At 52.3% G+C, this 19,498-nt stretch overlaps 6 protein-coding genes across 6 annotated transcripts; 3 read left to right on the forward strand and 3 right to left on the reverse strand.

Annotated features, from left to right (window-relative positions):
* Positions 1–451: 451 nt before the first annotated feature.
* On the forward strand, positions 452–3,111 carry ALTATR162_LOCUS7895 (uncharacterized protein; the record flags this gene model as incomplete). Its single annotated transcript, XM_043315523.1, has 3 exons — positions 452–613; positions 667–1,396; positions 1,457–3,111. 3 exons carry the CDS (start codon positions 452–454, stop codon positions 3,109–3,111), a joined length of 2,547 nt encoding a protein of 848 aa, XP_043171458.1.
* A 1,160-nt stretch (positions 3,112–4,271) lies between these two features.
* On the forward strand, positions 4,272–7,504 carry ALTATR162_LOCUS7896 (uncharacterized protein; the record flags this gene model as incomplete). The annotated part of the gene is made up of 4 exons (XM_043315524.1): positions 4,272–4,389; positions 4,483–4,640; positions 4,695–7,333; positions 7,396–7,504. The coding sequence occupies 4 exons, from the start codon at positions 4,272–4,274 to the stop codon at positions 7,502–7,504; spliced, it is 3,024 nt and encodes a 1,007-aa protein (XP_043171459.1).
* Positions 7,505–8,209: 705 nt separating this feature from the next.
* Positions 8,210–10,408, reverse strand: ALTATR162_LOCUS7897 (uncharacterized protein; the record flags this gene model as incomplete). The annotated part of the gene is made up of 1 exon (XM_043315525.1): positions 8,210–10,408. The coding sequence occupies one exon, from the start codon at positions 10,406–10,408 to the stop codon at positions 8,210–8,212; it is 2,199 nt and encodes a 732-aa protein (XP_043171460.1).
* Positions 10,409–12,051: 1,643 nt separating this feature from the next.
* Positions 12,052–13,677, reverse strand: ALTATR162_LOCUS7898 (uncharacterized protein; the record flags this gene model as incomplete). The annotated part of the gene is made up of 1 exon (XM_043315526.1): positions 12,052–13,677. One exon carries the CDS (start codon positions 13,675–13,677, stop codon positions 12,052–12,054), a length of 1,626 nt encoding a protein of 541 aa, XP_043171461.1.
* A 1,259-nt stretch (positions 13,678–14,936) lies between these two features.
* Positions 14,937–16,432, reverse strand: ALTATR162_LOCUS7899 (uncharacterized protein; the record flags this gene model as incomplete). The annotated part of the gene is made up of 5 exons (XM_043315527.1): positions 14,937–15,489; positions 15,536–15,791; positions 15,840–15,947; positions 16,084–16,170; positions 16,219–16,432. The coding sequence occupies 5 exons, from the start codon at positions 16,430–16,432 to the stop codon at positions 14,937–14,939; spliced, it is 1,218 nt and encodes a 405-aa protein (XP_043171462.1).
* Positions 16,433–17,396: 964 nt separating this feature from the next.
* On the forward strand, positions 17,397–19,238 carry ALTATR162_LOCUS7900 (uncharacterized protein; the record flags this gene model as incomplete). Its single annotated transcript, XM_043315528.1, has 6 exons — positions 17,397–17,641; positions 17,696–17,704; positions 17,749–17,945; positions 17,994–18,078; positions 18,125–19,059; positions 19,114–19,238. 6 exons carry the CDS (start codon positions 17,397–17,399, stop codon positions 19,236–19,238), a joined length of 1,596 nt encoding a protein of 531 aa, XP_043171463.1.
* Between the last annotated feature and the right edge of the window lie 260 nt (positions 19,239–19,498).

Here is a 19,498-nt window from a genome sequence, read left to right on the forward strand (position 1 = left end):
GCAGCACAACGAGCCTCGATTCAAAACGAAGCCGCGGGTTGGGGCCCGCTGTCTCTTTGAATGCGTGCCAGGCAAACAGCGGCGCTGGCTGCTGTCATGACCACTACCAGACGAGGGCGGGCCTCGAGGGTGCAAGGACGCGCAAAGCCACGGCTCCGGGACAGGTTCTAGATCGTCCACCAGCCCTCTTATGTGCGACTCTAGCAGAAGACCAACCATATCGCTGACTGCCCGCCGTGCCTGCCATTCCTCGCATTCCTTCTCACTGTCCCGCACAACCACGCATTCTTCGCCCTTCCAAACTCCGTTACTAATCCACTTCCGCATGCGTTGCCGACTGCCTTCGTAGCCCTTTGCATATCGTTGTTCAGCTTCTCACCTCGTCTGACCAACACCCCTGTGCCCATCCTGGACGTCCGTACCGACTGCAGCCCGCATGGAATTCTGAAAGATGGAGGGACATAGTACCATCCCACCCGATATAATCGAGCGCCAGTCGCTGTGCTTCTCCCGCCCCTTGCCAGGCATGGTCGTGCAACAGGGCGAGACCGGCTTCAGAGAAGAGCTATCACAATTATACGTGCCAGCAGAGAGCAACGCCGCCGAGCAATTCGTCAAGCTAAAGGACGCTCTCCGAAAAGCCGATACCGACAGCTTTGGATCCAGCTCACCCAAGGCCTCGCTAAGATTGCCGATGCCCAGTATGCCTTCGTCTCCAAGAGGATTTTGGTCGATGACAAGAATGTTGCTGTCGAACTTCCACCCATTGGCGAGCCTGGAGCATGCCTCATGGGCGAGGCCTTCTACATCAACGATGACCATGGTAACGGACCCGGCCATCTGAGAAACTTCAAGTACCATGCCTACCAATGTCCGTGTGCCTACATGAAGCATGACAAAGTTTTCATCATACCCGAAAGATTAAACGATTTCATCCTCGACAACCCAAACGACCTCATCATCCCTGGCGAGGCCTATCTTGGTATTCCTCTGTTTGCTGAAGGAAAGTGCTTTGCACATTTTGGTGTTATGTGGGGTAAAGAGGGGGCTGCTCGCCGTGTGTTGAGTTGGGGGTTTCTCGAAATGCTGTTTCATGGCCTGGAAGACATGATCCTAGAACGCGTGTTGGAAGGCAACGATTTCGCAAAGTCAGCAGAACCAATTCAAGCTGCTGGAGTACCCAGGATCGTACCGCACAGAGCTGTCTCAGTTGCCCAGTCATTAAAGCCCTACGCCAGGAGCCTATCCCACGAATTGAGGACGCCAATGCAGGGCGTTGTTGGTATGCTGGATGTCATGATGGCAAATGTGAAGGAAGCATCAGAATCATTGCAGCTTGAATCCCGGACCCGTGAGATACTCGATACACTGAGGGAGAATATTGAAGCTGTCCAAGGTGTGTAACAATCCTTCCAACACTCTGTGTGACGATACTCTCATACTGACTTCGTCTCAGACAGCTCAAGACGCGCAGTCGAGGCAGCTGACAATGTCGTCCATGCCTACGACATGAACATGGGTGTTCCAGAGACTCCACTTTCGCCACTCGACAAGACCCCCGACCAGTGGAACACCTTCTGGCGTGAGATGCGACCGGACTTGATGATCACCGGCAACGACATGCGTGCTCCACTACGTGGTATCAAGAGAAGACGACGTGAGGTCTCTTGGGCAGATCATGCTAACAAGACACGCGTGGCTAAGAATGCTCGCCAACGTGTTCGAGACACCTTCTCAGAAGAGCCTCCCATGCGCGGCACCAAGTCTTGTCCCCCAGATGCAAGCGCTCTGGAACTAGATCGACTAGACCACACTTGCTCACACGGAACCTCGTTAGGCAATTGCGACTCAACTACCTCGCCTATATTCGCATCAGAGCATTCCAAGGTCCCTGGACTCCGACATACCAATCTAAGAGAGGTTTTACAATATGTCATCAACGATGCGCTTAAAGTAGGAGGAAGGCCGGATTCTGCCATCGCTGAGGCTACGGATACAGGAGAGCGGATTGAAGTCCGAACACGTAGCTCCAATGGAGAGGCACACACTAAATGGATTGAGTGGACGGTTTCTGCCGATGTTCCAGAGACGATTGTTATCGATGAACGGGATCTCGCTAAGATGGTCTCTTGCCTTGCTCTCAACGCTATCAAGTTCACGCAGGACGGATCCATCACACTTCAAGCGACACTTAGCGCTAAAGGCCGCTACATTGTCATCAACATCAAGGACACTGGCTCCGGTATCCCGGCAGCGTTCCTACCTAATCTATTCAAACCATTCTCAAGAGAAGACGATTCGATGACACGGCAGAGTGAGGGGCTGGGCCTTGGTCTAATGGTTGCCAAGGGCATTGCGAGGAAGCTGGGTGGCGATCTCTTTTGCCTCCGTTCGCATGTCTCTGGACCAGGGAGAGGGTCGGAATTCGAGATGCGAGTCCCACTTACTCCAGGCGAGATCTGCAGTCGTCCTGCAACACCGTTTGGATCCCCTACACTCTCCATCAAATCTCGCATGTCTATCGATCATGAGGTGCCCCGCCTGGATCTCAGCCGTGGCCCTGTCACTCCTCCCCTGAGTTCCGAATCATTCAAAAGTGATCGCGAACGCCAACCACCAATCACACCTGTCATCACTGTCCACTCTGCGACATCGCCAGACAATATTGGCCTAGCTACTCCTCGCCGCACCTCATCGCCTCCAAGACAACATGCTACTCGCGCTCTATCCTTGGAGCGGGATGTTGCGCCATCCAATCTCGGTGTGCAACTGCCTCTCAACATCCTAGTTGTAGACGACAACGCTATTAATAGACGTGTGCTGGTGAGCATGCTGGACAGACTGGGCTACAAGAACATCACCACAGCATTCAACGGTAACGACGCCGTCGAGACTGTTCGTCGCAATGCTCTTGCCCCAGCCTCCGAGGCCTTTGATGTCGTCCTTATGGACCTTTGGATGCCGCTGCTGGACGGCTTCCAAGCTACCGAGGTGATTCTGAAGATGCCAGAGCTCGAGCGAAAGCCGACCATTCTGGCCGTCAGCGCAGACATCACCGACGCCGCTCTAGACAAAGCAGTCAAGAGTGGGATGAAGGGCTTTCGTCACTAAGCCCTTCATCACCCGAGACATCGCCCGATTGATTCGGACATACTGCGCAAGCCAATAAGCTTGCGAAATTTACTTCTCCCATGGCATTTTGGCTGCCTGGTTTTATTCACGTTATACACATTATAGTTGTACACCATAGAGGTGATCATGTCAGAAAGCAGGCATGATTAGATCGGACTGGGTACATGACGATCATGATAGCATTTGACCTGGTCTTTTGGATAGCCTTTATTTTACGGCGTCAGCGAGCGGATACCTATGGTGGGCTATAATACCCTTTGATGAACTTTGCATGTTGGGATAACCTTGGATATGGGCTGCAGTAGCATATGCGGGCTACTCGAATACAACAAAACGTTAAACATTCTATTCGATCTTTGTTCCACCCGCAAGTGACACCCGAGTGATTGCAACGTAAGCTTTTTATGAGATGACGACGCATTGCTTGGTGAGGCTCTGCTCAGACCCGGATTGCCGGACTGGACCCGCAGGCACGGCAGTCTTGCCCAAGTGAGCTGCAGTGATGATGTCGAGGTGGGGACCTTGAATCGCGGGGCAATGGTCGAAAAGGCCGAACACAGCAAGCTGTTCTCGGAATCTGGCCGCACCCCCATGCATTTCAGAGTCGCTGCGAACGGCGTAAACCCGATTCTCACCAGCCACTATTCACTAGCATCGAAATGATACACATCAAGGGCAAGTTTGAGATATAGACGAATTGAAACGAGTTGCGCAAAACGTGGTTATCGGCGAAAAGTGGCTGGTGAGGCTGAAAGAGGGATAGTGCTGTGGCGCATGCGGGTCGATTAGAGGACAGATTTCTTGGGGTGCGCCGAAGTCGAGACAAGTGCTGTTGCGCCGCCAGTGCAGCCGTTTCTGCCGCGGACAGTCGCAGAATCTTCTATCGTCTTCTCCTGCGACTTACTTGTGCCAGGAAAATACAGTCCTCTCCTTTCTAACTCAAAGGAATAACGTGGACATTGTCAAAGTTCATTTCAACGTCATAGGCGAAGATACCTGCGACTTGGGAGGCCAGACATTTCTAGAGCCGAGATATCCCTGCGAACAACACCAACGCGCAACGATTGAGCCATCACACAACGAACCGTTGAACGAGTGGTATACTGAGCGAAGGATACCCGGTGGAAAGAGTAGTGGGCATGGAGAATGCGTACACCAAGACGCCTGCTGAGGCGCTGAGGTACTTCCAGGTCGAGAAACAGAAAGGTCTTAGCGCACAGCAGGTGCAGAGCGCGCGGGAGAAGCATGGAAAGAATGGTATGTTATCATCCCCGTGGACTGGGGCGACGACAAGGTGGACATCGGACGATGTGCATAGGGGAAACGGACAATTGCTAACATAAGAAACAGCGCTACCAGAAGACCCCCCAACTCCCATCTGGGAGCTCATCCTCGAGCAATTCAAAGATCAGCTGGTCATCATACTGCTAGGCTCGGCAGCAGTGTCGTTCGTACTTGCGCTCTTCGAAGAGGAAGAAGGCTGGACCGCATTCGTCGACCCTGCAGTTGTACGTACCAGATCAGGGGCATACATGTGTCTTGGCTAACATTCATGTCTACAGATCCTCACCATTCTCATCCTAAACGCTGTCGTCGGAGTATCGCAAGAAACTAGCGCCGAGAAAGCCATCGCGGCCCTCCAAGAATACTCAGCCAACGAAGCGAAAGTCGTACGCGACGGACATGTCAAACGCGTCAAGGCTGATGAGCTGGTTCCTGGAGATGTCATTTCGGTTACAATTGGTGACAGAATACCCGCTGACTGCAGGATTCTGTCCATCTCGAGCAATAGCTTCAACATCGACCAGTCTATCTTGACTGGAGAGAGCGAGAGTGTATCCAAGGATACCAGGGCCGTCAAGGATGAGAATGCTGTTAAGCAGGACCAGGTTAATATGCTCTTCTCGGGTACTACGGTTGTCACAGGTCATGCGACTGCGCTGGTTGTCCTGACGGGTGGTAACACCGCGATTGGAGACATCCATGAGAGCATCACGGCACAAATTTCCCAGCCCACCCCTCTCAAGGAGAAGCTCAATGACTTTGGCGACCAGCTCGCAAAGGTCATCACGGCTATCTGCATCCTCGTCTGGCTCATCAACATTGGCAACTTCAGCGACCCCTCGCACGGCAGCTTTACCAAGGGCGCTATCTACTACCTCAAGATCGCTGTTTCCCTCGGTGTTGCTGCTATCCCCGAAGGTCTGGCCGTCGTCATCACAACATGTTTGGCTTTGGGAACGCGCAAGATGGCTGCAAGGAACGCCGTCGTGCGAAGCCTGCCTTCTGTCGAGACACTTGGTAGCTGCAGCGTTATTTGCTCCGACAAGACAGGTACTCTTACCACCAACCAAATGAGCGTAAACAAGATGGTTTTCCTCAACGAACAAGGCAGCGGTCTCGAAGAGTTTGACATCGAGGGTACTAGCTTTGCGCCCGAGGGTCAAATCTCACTCCGTGGCAAACCCCTTGAGAATCTTGCAGCACAATCCGACACTGTACGCCAGATTTGTGAGGTCACAGCGCTTTGCAACGATGCCGCCCTTGCCTACGACTCCAAAAACGGCACTTACAACCTGGTTGGTGAGCCTACAGAGGGTGCTCTTCGTGTCCTAGTTGAGAAGGTTGGCACTCCCGACATTGCTCACAATGCAACCCGCGCTAGTACCTCGCCCGAAGGACGCCTCGATTTCTCCACCAAGCACTATGAAAGCCAGTACTCTCGTCTTGCCACCTATGAATTCTCTCGCGACCGCAAGAGCATGTCTGTCCTAGTCAAGAACGGTAACTCGCAGAAACTACTCGTCAAGGGCGCCCCCGAGTCAATTCTTGATCGCTGCACAAATGTCGTCGTTGGCAAGAACGGAAAGAAGATGCCCATGAACAAGCAACTGTCCACCCTTATCAACAAGGAGATTGTCGAGTACGGCAACCGCGGTCTCCGTGTCATTGCCGTAGCATCTGTTGAAGACATTGAATCGAACCCACTTCTGACAAAGGCTAAGACTACCAAGGAGTACACCCAGCTGGAGCAGAAAATGACTCTTATCGGTCTCGTCGGCATGTTGGACCCTCCCCGCCCTGAAGTTCGCGCCTCGATCGCCAAGTGCCGCTCTGCTGGTATCCGTGTTGTAGTCATCACTGGAGACAACCAGAACACTGCCGAGTCCATCTGCCGTCAAATTGGTGTCTTCGGCCCCAACGAAGATCTCACTGGCAAGTCTTTCACAGGTCGCCAGTTCGATGATCTTTCCGAGTCCGAAAAGATGGAAGCCGCCAAGCATGCCAGCCTCTTCTCCCGTACTGAGCCAACACACAAGTCCAAACTCGTCGACCTTCTCCAACAAGCCGGTGAGGTCGTCGCTATGACTGGCGACGGTGTCAACGATGCGCCTGCTCTCAAGAAGGCCGATATTGGCGTTGCCATGGGTTCCGGAACCGACGTAGCCAAGCTCGCCGCTGATATGGTCCTTGTAGACGACAACTTTGCCACTATCGAAGGCGCCGTCGAAGAAGGCCGTTCCATCTACAACAACACTCAACAGTTTATTCGCTACCTCATCTCCTCCAACATCGGAGAAGTCGTATCTATCTTCCTGACTGCTGCTATGGGTATGCCTGAGGCTCTGATTCCTGTCCAGCTCCTCTGGGTCAATCTCGTTACCGATGGTCTCCCCGCCACCGCTCTCTCTTTCAACCCTCCAGACCACGATGTAATGAGGCGCCAACCCCGCAAGCGCGACGAGCCTCTCATCAGCGGCTGGTTGTTCTTCCGCTACATGGTTATTGGTACCTACGTCGGCGCCGCAACCGTCGGTGGCTATGCGTGGTGGTTCATGTTCAACAGCGATGGCCCTCAGATCTCTTTCTACCAACTTCGCCACTTCCACCGCTGCTCGACACAGTTCCCTGAGATCGGTTGCGAAATGTTCAGCAACTCATCTGCCCAAGCTGCGTCTACTGTTAGTTTGAGCATCTTGGTCGTGATCGAGATGCTTAATGCTATGAACGCTTTGAGCAGCTCAGAGAGTTTGCTCACGTTACCGCTTTGGGAGAACATGATGCTCGTCTATGCTATCTGTTTGAGTATGGCGTTGCACTTTGCTCTTCTCTATGTTCCGTTCTTGCAAGGTCTGTTCAGCGTTATTCCGCTAGATGGTAACGAGTGGAAGGCGGTCATGGCGATCAGTGCGCCTATCATGTAAGTCAACCCCATGCCGTGTGGCACAAGTACAGAAGGATGAATCATTAACGTATTCCCAGCATCATCGACGAAGGTCTCAAATTCCTCGAACGCAGATTTTTCATCCAAAAGGGCAACGAGAAGTTGGAGCTTGCTGAACAGCAGAACGGCCGAGCGAAGAAGGACTAGTTGTCTTCTTCCCCTTCTTCTCCCTCTCGCTCGCTGAGACGCGTCGGCGGGCGCTCGCATCTCCGATCCGATCCGGTCAAGAAACACGTATCATAGTTACTCTGCATGTAGAAGCAAGAGATGGGGCTGTAGGTGGTCCATGAGACAGCGAGGGAGGGATGTTTTGATACCTTTGCATGAGATTAGGAGTTTTTGTTTGTTCGAAGACAAGTGGTAGATGTAGATGTGAATAGTATAAATAGAGCAACAATCACGCCACAGCCAAAGGAGTACATGTATGTTTTGTATGTGTTAGAAGTATTGTATATGAAAGAGTTGGGGTAGAAAGGCAATCGTCGATCGGTCTCGAGACGATCACTAACGATCATCTGGTGTCCGTATCGCAATGTTGGCGAGTTCTTCAGTGCCCAGTATCCTTATCGTAGACTGAAGTAGGGTACCGGTTTGTAATTGCATCGAAGCGGCGCTCTGTATGCAGTTGAAGGCGACGATGGCGATAAGCCCAGAGAAGGTCCTGCAAAGCTCTTGCGAAACTCGAAGAGTGTTCGACAAGCAAGCCAAAGTCAAGCTCAAGCTTCCACCAAACGCAAATATCGCATCAGCTCTTCCCCTCACACCGCTAACCCATGCTCTAGAAAACCGCTGTCATATCCTACACCCACCATCCACTAACCCAGTTGTTCCATCCAACCTCACCCCTCCATCTCAACGACCATCATACTTCGCAACCAACTTCCTCCCCTGCCTCTCCAACTCATCAACCTCAGGCTCCCAAACAACCGCCTTCTCGTTCACACCCAGAAACTCCCAGATCCCCTCTCCAGCCTTCATCTTCCTCTCCTTTCCCTTACCCGCCTTCGTCTCCGCAGCGCTCTTACCCGTAAGAACCAGACACAAATCAACTCTCAGCTTCAGGTACCCGTTACCCAAGAACATGACATCCATCTTATACCCCTCAGCAACCGTCTTGAGCATGATGGTGCGAAACGAGGCGTGGGGTGGGGCTTCAAACGCTTGGATGGGGTACGGCATGGAGCGGGGCGGGATGCAGAAACGAGCTGTATAGGCTCCTGACATGGGGTTTAGACCGGCAATGGAGGAGATACTTAGGGTGCGTTGACCGAAACCGTACTTGTCGACGTGGGTAGATGTGTATTTGGGGCAGTAGAGCTTGAAGATTCCTTCAATCGAGCCCAGCGGCATGGGTATGCGGGTTTGGATGCTGTAGCGGAGGAAGGTGGAGGCGGCTTGGGCACGCACTGTGTCGGATGCCGTGGTCTCGGCTTCGGACTCGTTTGTGACGATGACTTTGAGTGCGGACGTGTCGTCGGAGCGTTGGAGATGGAGCAGTTGCTCCGACTTGGGGGTGCAGCCTGATGCTTGTTTCAAGCAAAGGAGTGGCCCTGCTGCTTCACTGTCGGAGAGCCATTCGCTGTACTCCTCAAGGTACTCAGCCTCATCGGTGAAGTTGATGGTGCGTTGGGAAGCGGCGAAGGTGCTGGAGAAGGTGGCGAGGTTGGCTTCGTCGTGTTTCTCAACGTGCTTCTTCCTGTTGAAGGGAGAGAGCTCGTCACCAGGGCGTGTGTATGGTTTACCGGGGCGCAACAACATGTCACGGATGCTCCTTGATGTGGTGGAAGAGCTGCTAGACGAGGTACTAGGTGCTTCGCTGACGGAGCGGCGGCTTCGGAGGCGTGGTTTGGGGGCGTCGTTCAGAGGCTGCTTGAAGCGCACAAGGTTCGCGGAGGTGAGGCTGTCGACTTGGCTGCTGGTGAGGGGGTTGACGGAACCTTGGCTACCAATGATATGCTTGTTGGCCTTTGCGAGCTTTGTGCTAACCATGAGGGGGATATCAGGAGACGACTCCTGGGTACTAGGTGCTTTCTTGATCTTCTTGGCCGTGGTGATTGCGGGTGACAAACTGAACGGAATCGCTTGCACACGAGGAGTAGTCGCAGGAGTACGGCTCATTTGTGAAAGGGGTGTCTCGTTGACAAGGACTTCAGACTCAAGGGAAGCTGCCTTAGTCTTCTCGGCCGGCGACTTGTTCATGTTGTCTTTCAATGTACGAGGCGATTTCTGAGGAAGTGGGACGGGTGTGGTCTTTGGCTCTGAAGGCAGGGCCGATGGGACAAAGGGGACGGGTACAGAGGTCTTGATCATCTTGGATGCCGTCTCCAAGTTGGAAGCAACAGGAGCTTTGTCCAACTTCTGCCTCTTAGCCTTGGGCTTGGGTTCGGGCTCGCCAGACTTGACAATAGTCTTCTTGCCCGAACCTACGGGTCTTCCTAGCTTCTTCTTAGGCGGCTCGGTAGGCGTGGCAGTGTTGTTGTTTTGCCGGTCGAGTATGGAACCGCGACCATTCAGAGCGTCGTTCAAATTTTTCATGAAGTTAGGGCCGAGCCAACTATCAGCATTGACGAGACCTTTGTGAGTATCAACTGGGTTATCAACGGGTACCTCATTCTCTCTCTTGCGCTTCTTCGCAGCAGAAACAGGTGTGCCATCCGGGCCAATCTCCTTCTTCTTGTAGGGACCACGTGGACCGCACCTGCGATTCTTGACGGGGGTTGCAGCAGGGGTCTCAGTAGTTGTGTCGGCCGGTGGGGTTTTCTGCTTGTCTTCTACCTTCTCTGCCTCTTCGGCATTTTCTGGTTCTGCGGTAGCTTTAGCTGCCTTGGCCTCCCTCTTCAATCTCTTAGCTTCCTTCCTCTCGCGCTTCTCTTGCTTCCTCTTAGCCCTCTCTTCGTTGATGACATCGTCTGCCGTGCCATCATTGGTTGTAATGGACGCCGACTTATCCACTTCTTTGAAGTCCGTGCTGTTGAAAGATTGGCGCTTCATCGAGGCGCCTTGACCAGTCAAATGATGTTGCGGAATACGGTAGAGTCCCCTGGGCGGCATTATTGCTATCACGAGTGGTGTGCAATGGGCGGATCTGGATTCGAAAAGCTGTTTGTTGGCGTGGTTTGTTGTTGCTGTTGCAAGTTGACTGAGCGCAGAAAGCAAACAATCGTGATCGTTAGAGCGCGCGACAAGGTACAATTGATCTGGACCCGGTTAGAGCGAGTGCGCCTAAGCATGTTTTGGGGTTTATTACCTAGAGCCTCACGTTGCGGTGACAGGATTGGGGTAGTGGGAGAAGATGCGAGAGACGAGGTGGTCAAGAGCGTGTAGAGGAAACTACAAAGTTAGTTGACCAAAAGATGGTGCATGCCAACTCGAGGTGAAGGTGAAGACACGGACGTGAAATCGCCTTCACCGTGAGTACGGCATCTTGCGGAGCAACTGATGCAATCAATGAGAACTTGGAGAATACGACGACATGTTTTTATCACGTGGCTAGATGAGCATTGTAAGATATGGCATTTGGACTTTACTATCATTCGCGCTATGTTCTTTGTTACAGTTGAAGTGCGGGCACTGATATGTCTACACTGTCACCACATTCTGCACCTAAATGCATGCCAAGGTGGTAAGCATTACGGCATGCTGTCGAAATTCAATGATACACGGGGATGTCTACTAACATGTCAGTAACAGAATTGCCATGTCTTTTCCGGCAATACCCATCCCCACAATAGCCCCGTGTTAAATGAGACTTCGTCCTCTCTCCTATCAGTGGCAAATCTGGATTCCGATATCTTTTAGACATGTAGGTCCTATTCGGATGTTCGTTCTCAGGACGCGCATGTCGACCACAACGTTCGTGGCAACGTTGAGTTCTGGCTCGATATGTAGGGCACTGCTTACGAAAGGACCGCTTCCCACGCTCAATGCAAGGCTTACAAGGAGTCCCATAATCACACTCGCTGTGAGTGACTCTTTGCCATGTAAGTTCTACTAGAATCGTCCCGTGTTCAGTCATCTAGGTATGTGCTTGATGTTGTGGAATATCCTTCAGCTCCTCACCTATACCATCCGTCTCTTTGATGACCTTCTTGAGGGAGACCTCTAGGTACTTCACACGTGCTCGCTATCTTGCGCCTTCTGAGCAAGCCTTGTGAAGCTGTTCCTCAATATTACGGCGCTCAATCCGCCACAGCAATCTGCAGCTTGTTGCGAACTGCGATCTGGAAGTCGACCTGGGTCCGCATTTGGGTAATGAAGGCCATCATATTACCGTGCAAGGTGATGGGATCATTCTTGCTCTGCTCAATATATTCTTCCAGACGCGCCGGAGTTATTGTAGACATTGTCTGACGATGGATGATGTTCATGGCCGCGTCTGAGTTGGCTTGCGTTCAGATAATACCCTCGGTAGACGGAAATGTAGTATGAGCTCAACAATGGAATGATGACGCCGAAGATAATCAGTAAACTTTAACATGTCAAACAACCCATCGTGAAACCTTTGTAACCACCAAACTAACCAACTACCTTGAGCTCCATACACCGAAAACGCAGCGAACGCCTCCAGCTTGGTCTCAGAATTACCACAAAATCATGTCTATCTCATCATCTACGGGCATAGCTCTACTGACTGACTACACAATTATCCTTTATAATCGCTTGACTGATTCTATGAGCACACTCACCAAACAGTCTCATAGCCCCGGCGTATGCGCCACATTCCTGATATCCTTAGTTTCGATCCGCCCCACAGCAGGATACATATCATGGCGATCGATATAACTATTCGCCGTCTTGATGTTCTCTAAACCATCTTTGCTTCCCTCACTCTTCGCGGTATCTACCTGCACCAGCGCATTCTTATCCATATCGACATCGAAACCAGCCAGTCCGTTCCTTTCAGGGAAACTTATTACTTCCCCGCCGTTTTCTTGAATGGGCGGTATGCCCGCCATGTCCCCGTGGTCAAGACTGAGTTTACGGACGCGAGAGTCGAGGTTTGATGGTGGAGTGTAGTCGCTGGGAATTGCGCTGAGGGACTTGGAGCGCACGGCTTGGAGAATGTTTGAGTCTTCTGAGACCTGATCTGTTGCTTCGGCTGCGGAGAGGGAGCGTTGAGGGTCTACAGTTGGCGTATGTGGAACACTGTTTGAGCGCTGCTTGCCATTTGCGGTTTTGCTGCTCTTGGACCAGGATTTGAACTTGAAGGCTGAGAGCCAGCCTGGGCGCTTTTCCTTGCCCGCATTCGGATTTAGGGCTCGTTCGGCAGCAAGTTGAATGTGAGATTTTGCTTCCGGTTTTGCGGGTTTGAGTCCGGCGACGGGGGCTGGCGCAGGGGCTGGCGCGGAGCGGATGTCGTAGTCTGACTTCCGACGCGCGCCTGCTGCGTCCATGTTAGATTCTGAAAGGCCTAACACAGCACGATTTCGAGCGAGGTTGGATTCCTTGACTTCTTCGCTGATGTACTGCATGGCCTTGTCAATGACTTCAATGTACTCGGGATAATCGACTACACAGGCTTCGCGGATCAGACGCAACTTTTCCCAATCCTGTCGTACTGCTGGCCCTGTTAGGTCTGGGTGCCAGCCCATGCTCTTAAGATCGGATCGGATTCCACGGTCAACCTGCTCTTTAACACCCATGAGATCGATGAGCGCATCAACTTCGGTGCGCACAACTTTGACGTATTCGCTGAAGCGCATGGTGTCCTTGACAGTCCAGTGGGAAGTTGTTATACTCATGTTGCGCTTCAGACTTGCCCGCGCGCCTGTCTGGTTGAGGAGATCCTTCAGTAGGGTGAACTTCTCGCGGAAGCCTTCCAGGCGGTTTGTGTCTAGTGCTGGATATTCGAGGCGCGAGAACGTTTTTGGACTCTTCAAGCCGTATACATGCATCAGTTCGTCTCGCGACATGGTACTTGGGCGTCCTGCGATCTCGTGGAGCGCTCTGCGAACCTTCGCGTTGATGACCTCGTCATCAAGCCTCGGATCTCTGACACCAAAGTGCACAGGCACATGCGGATCTGGATTTGTGATGCCAGGATGGCTAGGAATCATGTGTCGTGCAATTGTCGCGGGTGGCGCAGTGATACCCACCGCATCGCCAAAGATCAGCAATCTGCCCTGCTGAAGGCCGAGCTTTGCGAGCACAACCTTCTGCGCATGGTCTTGATCTTTGGATGGATGGATGAGATTGAAAGCTTCAACACAGGTGCTGAATTGGGTCGCGAGAGAGAAGACGTCAGTGAGAATCTGGGCCTTGGTCTTCCCTCCAGCCGGATCTGTCGATTCGACGAAGTCGGTCGTACTTTTCGTGGTCATGGTGGCGGGGTAGGTTTCGATCTCCAGCTCGAGAGGTGTGGATAGCGGAGCGGATGAAGATGTCGTGCGTTAGAAGCTTGTGCGCCAGCTGAAGGAAAACCAGGATGCATCACGGATCAGGTCAAGTCGATATTCACTGCATGTGCGCATGACGTCTGAGGGGAGAGACCAATATCCAGCTGTGGCGCAGCCGCGTGCACAAAGGAAGCGGGGCAGGGATCGGCAGGCCGTTTATCCTCACTTGGCTTTGCTAGCACCCTCGTCATTCGTGAAAAAGGGCCAGTATCCGCAACCAAGCAATTCAGCAGTGTATGCCACGCCTTTTCCTGCAGATTCAAGGTGTTTTCGACGCCACACGTGTCCGACGCCATGTAGAACAAATGCCTCATTGCTCGGCCTCTCGCTTTGTTGGGAATGAACGTGCGACCGCAAATTTGGCTGCCAAAATTTTCACCGTCTTTCGCTGCATAGCTTGCGATCTAGATTGTGTCATCCCGGGTACATGTCTGGATTTTCTCACAACAGAAAAGATGCGACAAGTACTGCTCGATGACATAACAATTGTTCGGACGTCAGTATACGTCGCATCGCATCTAGTATCTAGGCCTTTGGGCTGTCGGTGAGAGGACCTGGACAAGATCATCACGTTACTGAAACCATTGGCTGCTCTCACATATTGCGCGCAACGCCGCGTAACATAGCAACCGCTGCTCTAGTCGTATCTCGAGCTCACGCTTCTGTGCGGCAGTCCAACACAGACGGCAGACAATGGTAGGACCCGAAGCGTGGTGCATCGTCCGTCGGGCATGAAATGTGAACTGAGCGGCCCGGAGGGTAGCATGCATAATCGCATCGCCCGGCGGCCATATGTACCGGCAGACGTGTGCGTAGCGTCGCATCAGTCAGCGCATCCTTCACAACGGCGCAGCATCAGCATAGGCGATGAGCACTACACAGCCCCTGCATTTTGTTTGATCAAGACGGTGATGCGTGTGAACGGACTGTCGATGAACAGACAGGGCACAAGCGGCTGGCGATTTGACCTCTCAAAAATCGCGCGTCTTGTTCGCTAGTGGCCGTGCGGTATAAGACCGAACAAGCACTAAGATGTCGCTTCCATGAGCGCGCTGAAGATCGTGTTGCGTATGTCGACGAGAGAGTGTAGCTTGTTTGCTGGACAGCAACCTACGTCTTTTAGTGCGGAGCGAGTGCTAGCGCACTGCTGCATTGGATGAGAGGAAGCGATATGGTCCTCCATCTCAAACGTGGTAGTAGGGGCTCTTGCCCCCCGGCTTATCCTCGTTGACGCTCGCCGCAGTATTGGTGTCGCCATCCTGCTCGCATGATCGTGTGTCTGTCTCTTGCTTTTGTAACTCGTTGCACTCAATGCTGAACTCATTCGTGACGAAGATACCACTGCCACGGCGGCCAAGCTCACTCGGCCTACTCGGTGGCAGTGCATCATCTTCGCTTTCCCGCTCAGATGCACTTTTGCCAGATATGTTGCTCTTGTTACCGTTCCCAGCCGGTCCGTAGTTGCTCTTCCAGTCCATGGGGTACGACTGGCGCTTTGAGTTGTCCATGGGGTATGATCGACGCTTTGAGCTGGCCTTGGTGCCTATGTCTGAGCCAAAGAGTGGCCCGAAGAGACGGACGAATGGAGCGCGGAGCATAGGAAGACAGGCACATATGATACCAGCGTTTGCTTCTATTACTGACCATATCGTAGCAGGAACAGGACCCCAGGTCGGATCTGGATCGTTTGCAGATCTAGCGATTGTAGTTGCACGATATATAGACGCAAAAGTGACACTGGGGGGTTAGCAAAGTGCTTCGAATGGAGATTTCAAATACTTACAAGCCACCAGTACCGAACACGAGTGCTACGCCCAACTTCTCGGCTCGTCCCATGGAGAGTCCTACAATTCGTCGGAAAGGCATTGCAAGGAGCATGAAGTCGGTCGTGATTTGAACAGTGGCATAGGAAATCCACCAGGGTTCGTTCTTGAAACACCTTGCTCCAGGTATCGTTTTGTCCCAGAATGCGGCGATTGGCGTACATTGGAAGACCGTCGCGATAGTAAACGCAAAACCAGTAATGATAACCCAGGCGTCTACAATGGCGTCAGTCGATGATCTGTAGTGCAGAACAAGACACTTACTCATAATGTGACAAGCAACACGGAAAGACTTTGTGGTGATGGCGAAGATCCGGTAGTAGAGACAAACTACGGAAATCTTATTAAACATTAGGACTACTTTGTAGACAACTGCGACAGTCAGTAAGATTCGTCAAACTTTGCACTACCTCCATTGAGCGCTTTACGTAGCTTTTCAGGGGCCGGAAAACGCAAGAGATCTCTATGTTTCCCGGGAGGAGGGTGCGTTCGTTGAAGGTCTACTCACTATTCGCCCCGTAGAACCATTTGCGAGCAATGATGCGAGAATCAGTAGGTAAGTCTTTCCAGTGTCTTCCATAGCCATATACCACAGCTGTTCGAAGTCAACATCCGATCACCAAGATAGTACGAATTTACTAACCTTGACACTCGGTTATAGAGAGCAGAACCGATGAAAGCAAGGCCGCTACAATCATGTAGTCGTCCATTCCCAGGCCACTACTCTTGATGAATCGCTGCGCAAGACGTGCGCCAACGAACAGACCGGCGATGATGACAGATAGCACACTGGTGAGCCAGAGACCCCATCCGCGCTCGATTGAGGCTTCACTGCCTAGGCCGATGTTTGGAGCCATGTCGCATGAGGGGACTCGATTTTTGGAGGGCAAATCCTATGGAAGATCCATGAACAGCGGGAGCGGATAGTATAATGGGCCTCGTCCAGCATTTGGCTTTCCAGGTACCCGTCCCTGGAGATACGAGAGTGCAGGGTGAGGGCTGTGGAGCAGTTGACAATCCCTTCGTGGGGCATTTCGGGAATGCAGTATCGGCGAATTTCCCGTCATTGTAATCCGATGCGATTCGATCTTGTGTACCAATCTTCGGGGACTACATTTGTCGATCTCTCTATCTCCGTGCGCATGCAAGCTTTTCCTTGCTAGAGTCCAGGAGTTCGCCTTAGACGTAGGGCAGACTTCCCATCGGCTCGGTGCAGTGTACTGAACAGGTATGGGTGGGTGACATCACAGATGGAGATCAGCAGCCGCCCGGAATTGTCCCGAACATAGACATACCACGACTGCCGTTTCTGTCCGCAATGTTTGGGTTCTGGTAAGAATAAGCATAGGCGCTGGCAGGTTGGAAGTCGTCTTGGTACCAGATACTCGAACTCAGTATGTCATGATGATGTTGAGGTCTGCCAGATGGAAAGGTTCCATATGACCGGGAAGGAGCGGTAGCGTATGAGGACTAGCGTTACCTTTCAGATGTCAAAACGTGCCCAGGTGCAGCCGTGCGAGATGAAGCCACCCGTCCTGTCATAAACGTCGTCGAAGCTTTTCGTGCCGGTGTAAGACCGCGTGCGCTCGATATGGAGCATTTTGCAAGATTACCCTTTGTCTCGGAGCTTTGTCTGGTTCCAGCTTCATTTGCCCCCATCGACGACGGTTGGCGTTGACGGCAACGCAGGAACGTGGAGCCAATTGCTTGCCAGTCCGAGCCGCGATTTGCATCTCGCTCTGTTAAAGTCAGCCGGTCGCCCGCCTGCTGTTAAGGGTTATTCCGTCAAGCGCAAGGTTGTTGTTGTTTCGAGTTAGAATTATGCAGCACCTCCTCCTTACTGCTGCAGCTGTAGCTTCGCTCTTCGGTTCGGCTGTTGCAGCGCCAAAGAATGGTTCAAGCGTCACGACATCAAGTGGTACCTTGATTGGTCACCCATCTTCTAACAAAACACATGTGACCGAGTTTCTGGGCATCCGATATGCAGAGGCGCCAGTTGGCGAGCTGAGATTTGCTGCGCCGAAGAAGTACGATGCGCCAGTGGGAACCGTCTTTGAGGCATCCGAGTGGGTTAGTAATCACAACATTACTATGTGAATTCCTTCACTAACAAACCGTAGTCCCCGTATGTAAGACATGTAAGAAATGGAGGACGTATCTAATGACTCTATAGTGACTGTCCTGCTGTCAAGCCGCCAGTGTCGGCTTTCCCCAACTTCACACAACCATCCGGTCTACGAGTATGGAAGAACTTTGCAGCCCAGAACAATAACTCCGTATCTGAGGATTGCTTGAAGCTCAATGTTTGGACGGGAAGTGCTGGAGTGGTGCACGCGAAGAAACCAGTGTTAGTGTTTCTTCACGGAGGACGTACGTTGTCAATTCGCTTTTCAAGAATAAATCTAACGACCAGTTTAGGTTTCCAGATTCCTGGTCCCCACTCTCCCTTTTACAACGGCCAGTATCTAGCCGACGCTGAAGATGTAGTCGTCGTGACATTCAAGTAAGGCCTTCTCTGCTTCTATCTGTCCATTTACTAACCACCTCAGTTATCGATTGGGCATCTTCGGCTTTGCCGGTGCTCCTGGTGTTGAGAAAAACGCCGCCCTACGCGACCACCGTACCGCTGTCGAATGGGTGCGCGACAATATTGCTGGCTTTGGAGGTGACCCTTCACGTATTGTGATCTTCGGGCAAAGTGCAGGCGGCGCCGCTGTCGACTACTGGGCGTACGCCTGGAAGAATGATCCAATCGTTTCTGGCCTCATTCCCATGTCTGGAACTTCACTGAGCTTCATCCCCAACACTGTGGAGTACTCACAATCCATTTGGTACAACGTATCCCAGACCATCGGTTGCGGCGGCGCGGCCAATGACTCTGCTGCAGTCATATCTTGCGTACGTTCTGCGAATATGTCTGCTCTCCTGGCCGCCTCTGCGAAAGTTCCTGGTCTTCCCAGCGTGGGTCTGACCCAGGCGACCTTCCATCCGACCGTCGACAATATCACGGTTTTCGAGGATTATCAAAAGCTCTCCGTGGCGGGTTCCTTCGCAAAGATCCCACTCCTGGCTGGCAACGCTGACCATGAAGACGGATGGTATCGTATCTCCGGGTGGGCGGCCAAGCTGAACTTCACCAACGCCCAATGGGATCTGTTCACCCAACGTGGCTTCACATGCCCGACTTCCCTTTCCGCCGCATACAGGGTCCAGTATGGCGTGCCGACCTGGCGATACAGATACCATGGTGATTGGGATAACCTTCGTCTTTACAACGGCAGCGCAGGTCTTGGTCCTCAAGGAAGCGCGGCCTACCACGGCTCTGATCTTGGCTTGGTTTTCGGCACCGCCCAGGACATCTCTGGCCTACCCAACTCTGTTGCTGAGAACCAATACACAAAGTATGTCCAGGGCGCTTGGGCTGCATTTGCCCGCGACTCGCAGAAGGGATTGACCAAGTATGGATGGCCTATGTACAACTCGGGTAAGAACCAAGCTCTATCGAAAGACGAATATTCCTTTACTAACAATTGTACAGGCAATGCCACACTCGTCGAACTGGCCTACAACAACGACCCTGTGCCTAAGTTTGTCGACCCAAAGATCTACGACGCGTCGTGTCCTGCGAAGAACGATCCGCTGCCTGGACGAGGTGCCTTCTAGAAAGACAGAATCAAGCTTGTATACAAATAAATAGTCCGTTAGAATAATACTCGTCAACACCATCATATCGCTCATCGTCGCTTTGTTTCGATCGGTATCGTCTGGTAACTTGTTCGCATTGCTATGTACTGCTGAAGGGGTTCGCATTCGCATAAGACCACAGATCCAAACCCTGGACGACTCGCCATTGAACCCAGCGTTGAGTTTGCGTCCGAAGTGGCTGTTTTCCCGGCACTTGGGTCCCCAGGGTCTGGTCTCGT

The sequence above is a fragment of the Alternaria atra genome (assembly GCF_907166805.1).
Source record: "Alternaria atra isolate CS162 genome assembly, contig: 28, whole genome shotgun sequence".
NCBI classification, from domain to species: Eukaryota; Fungi; Ascomycota; class Dothideomycetes; order Pleosporales; family Pleosporaceae; genus Alternaria; species Alternaria atra.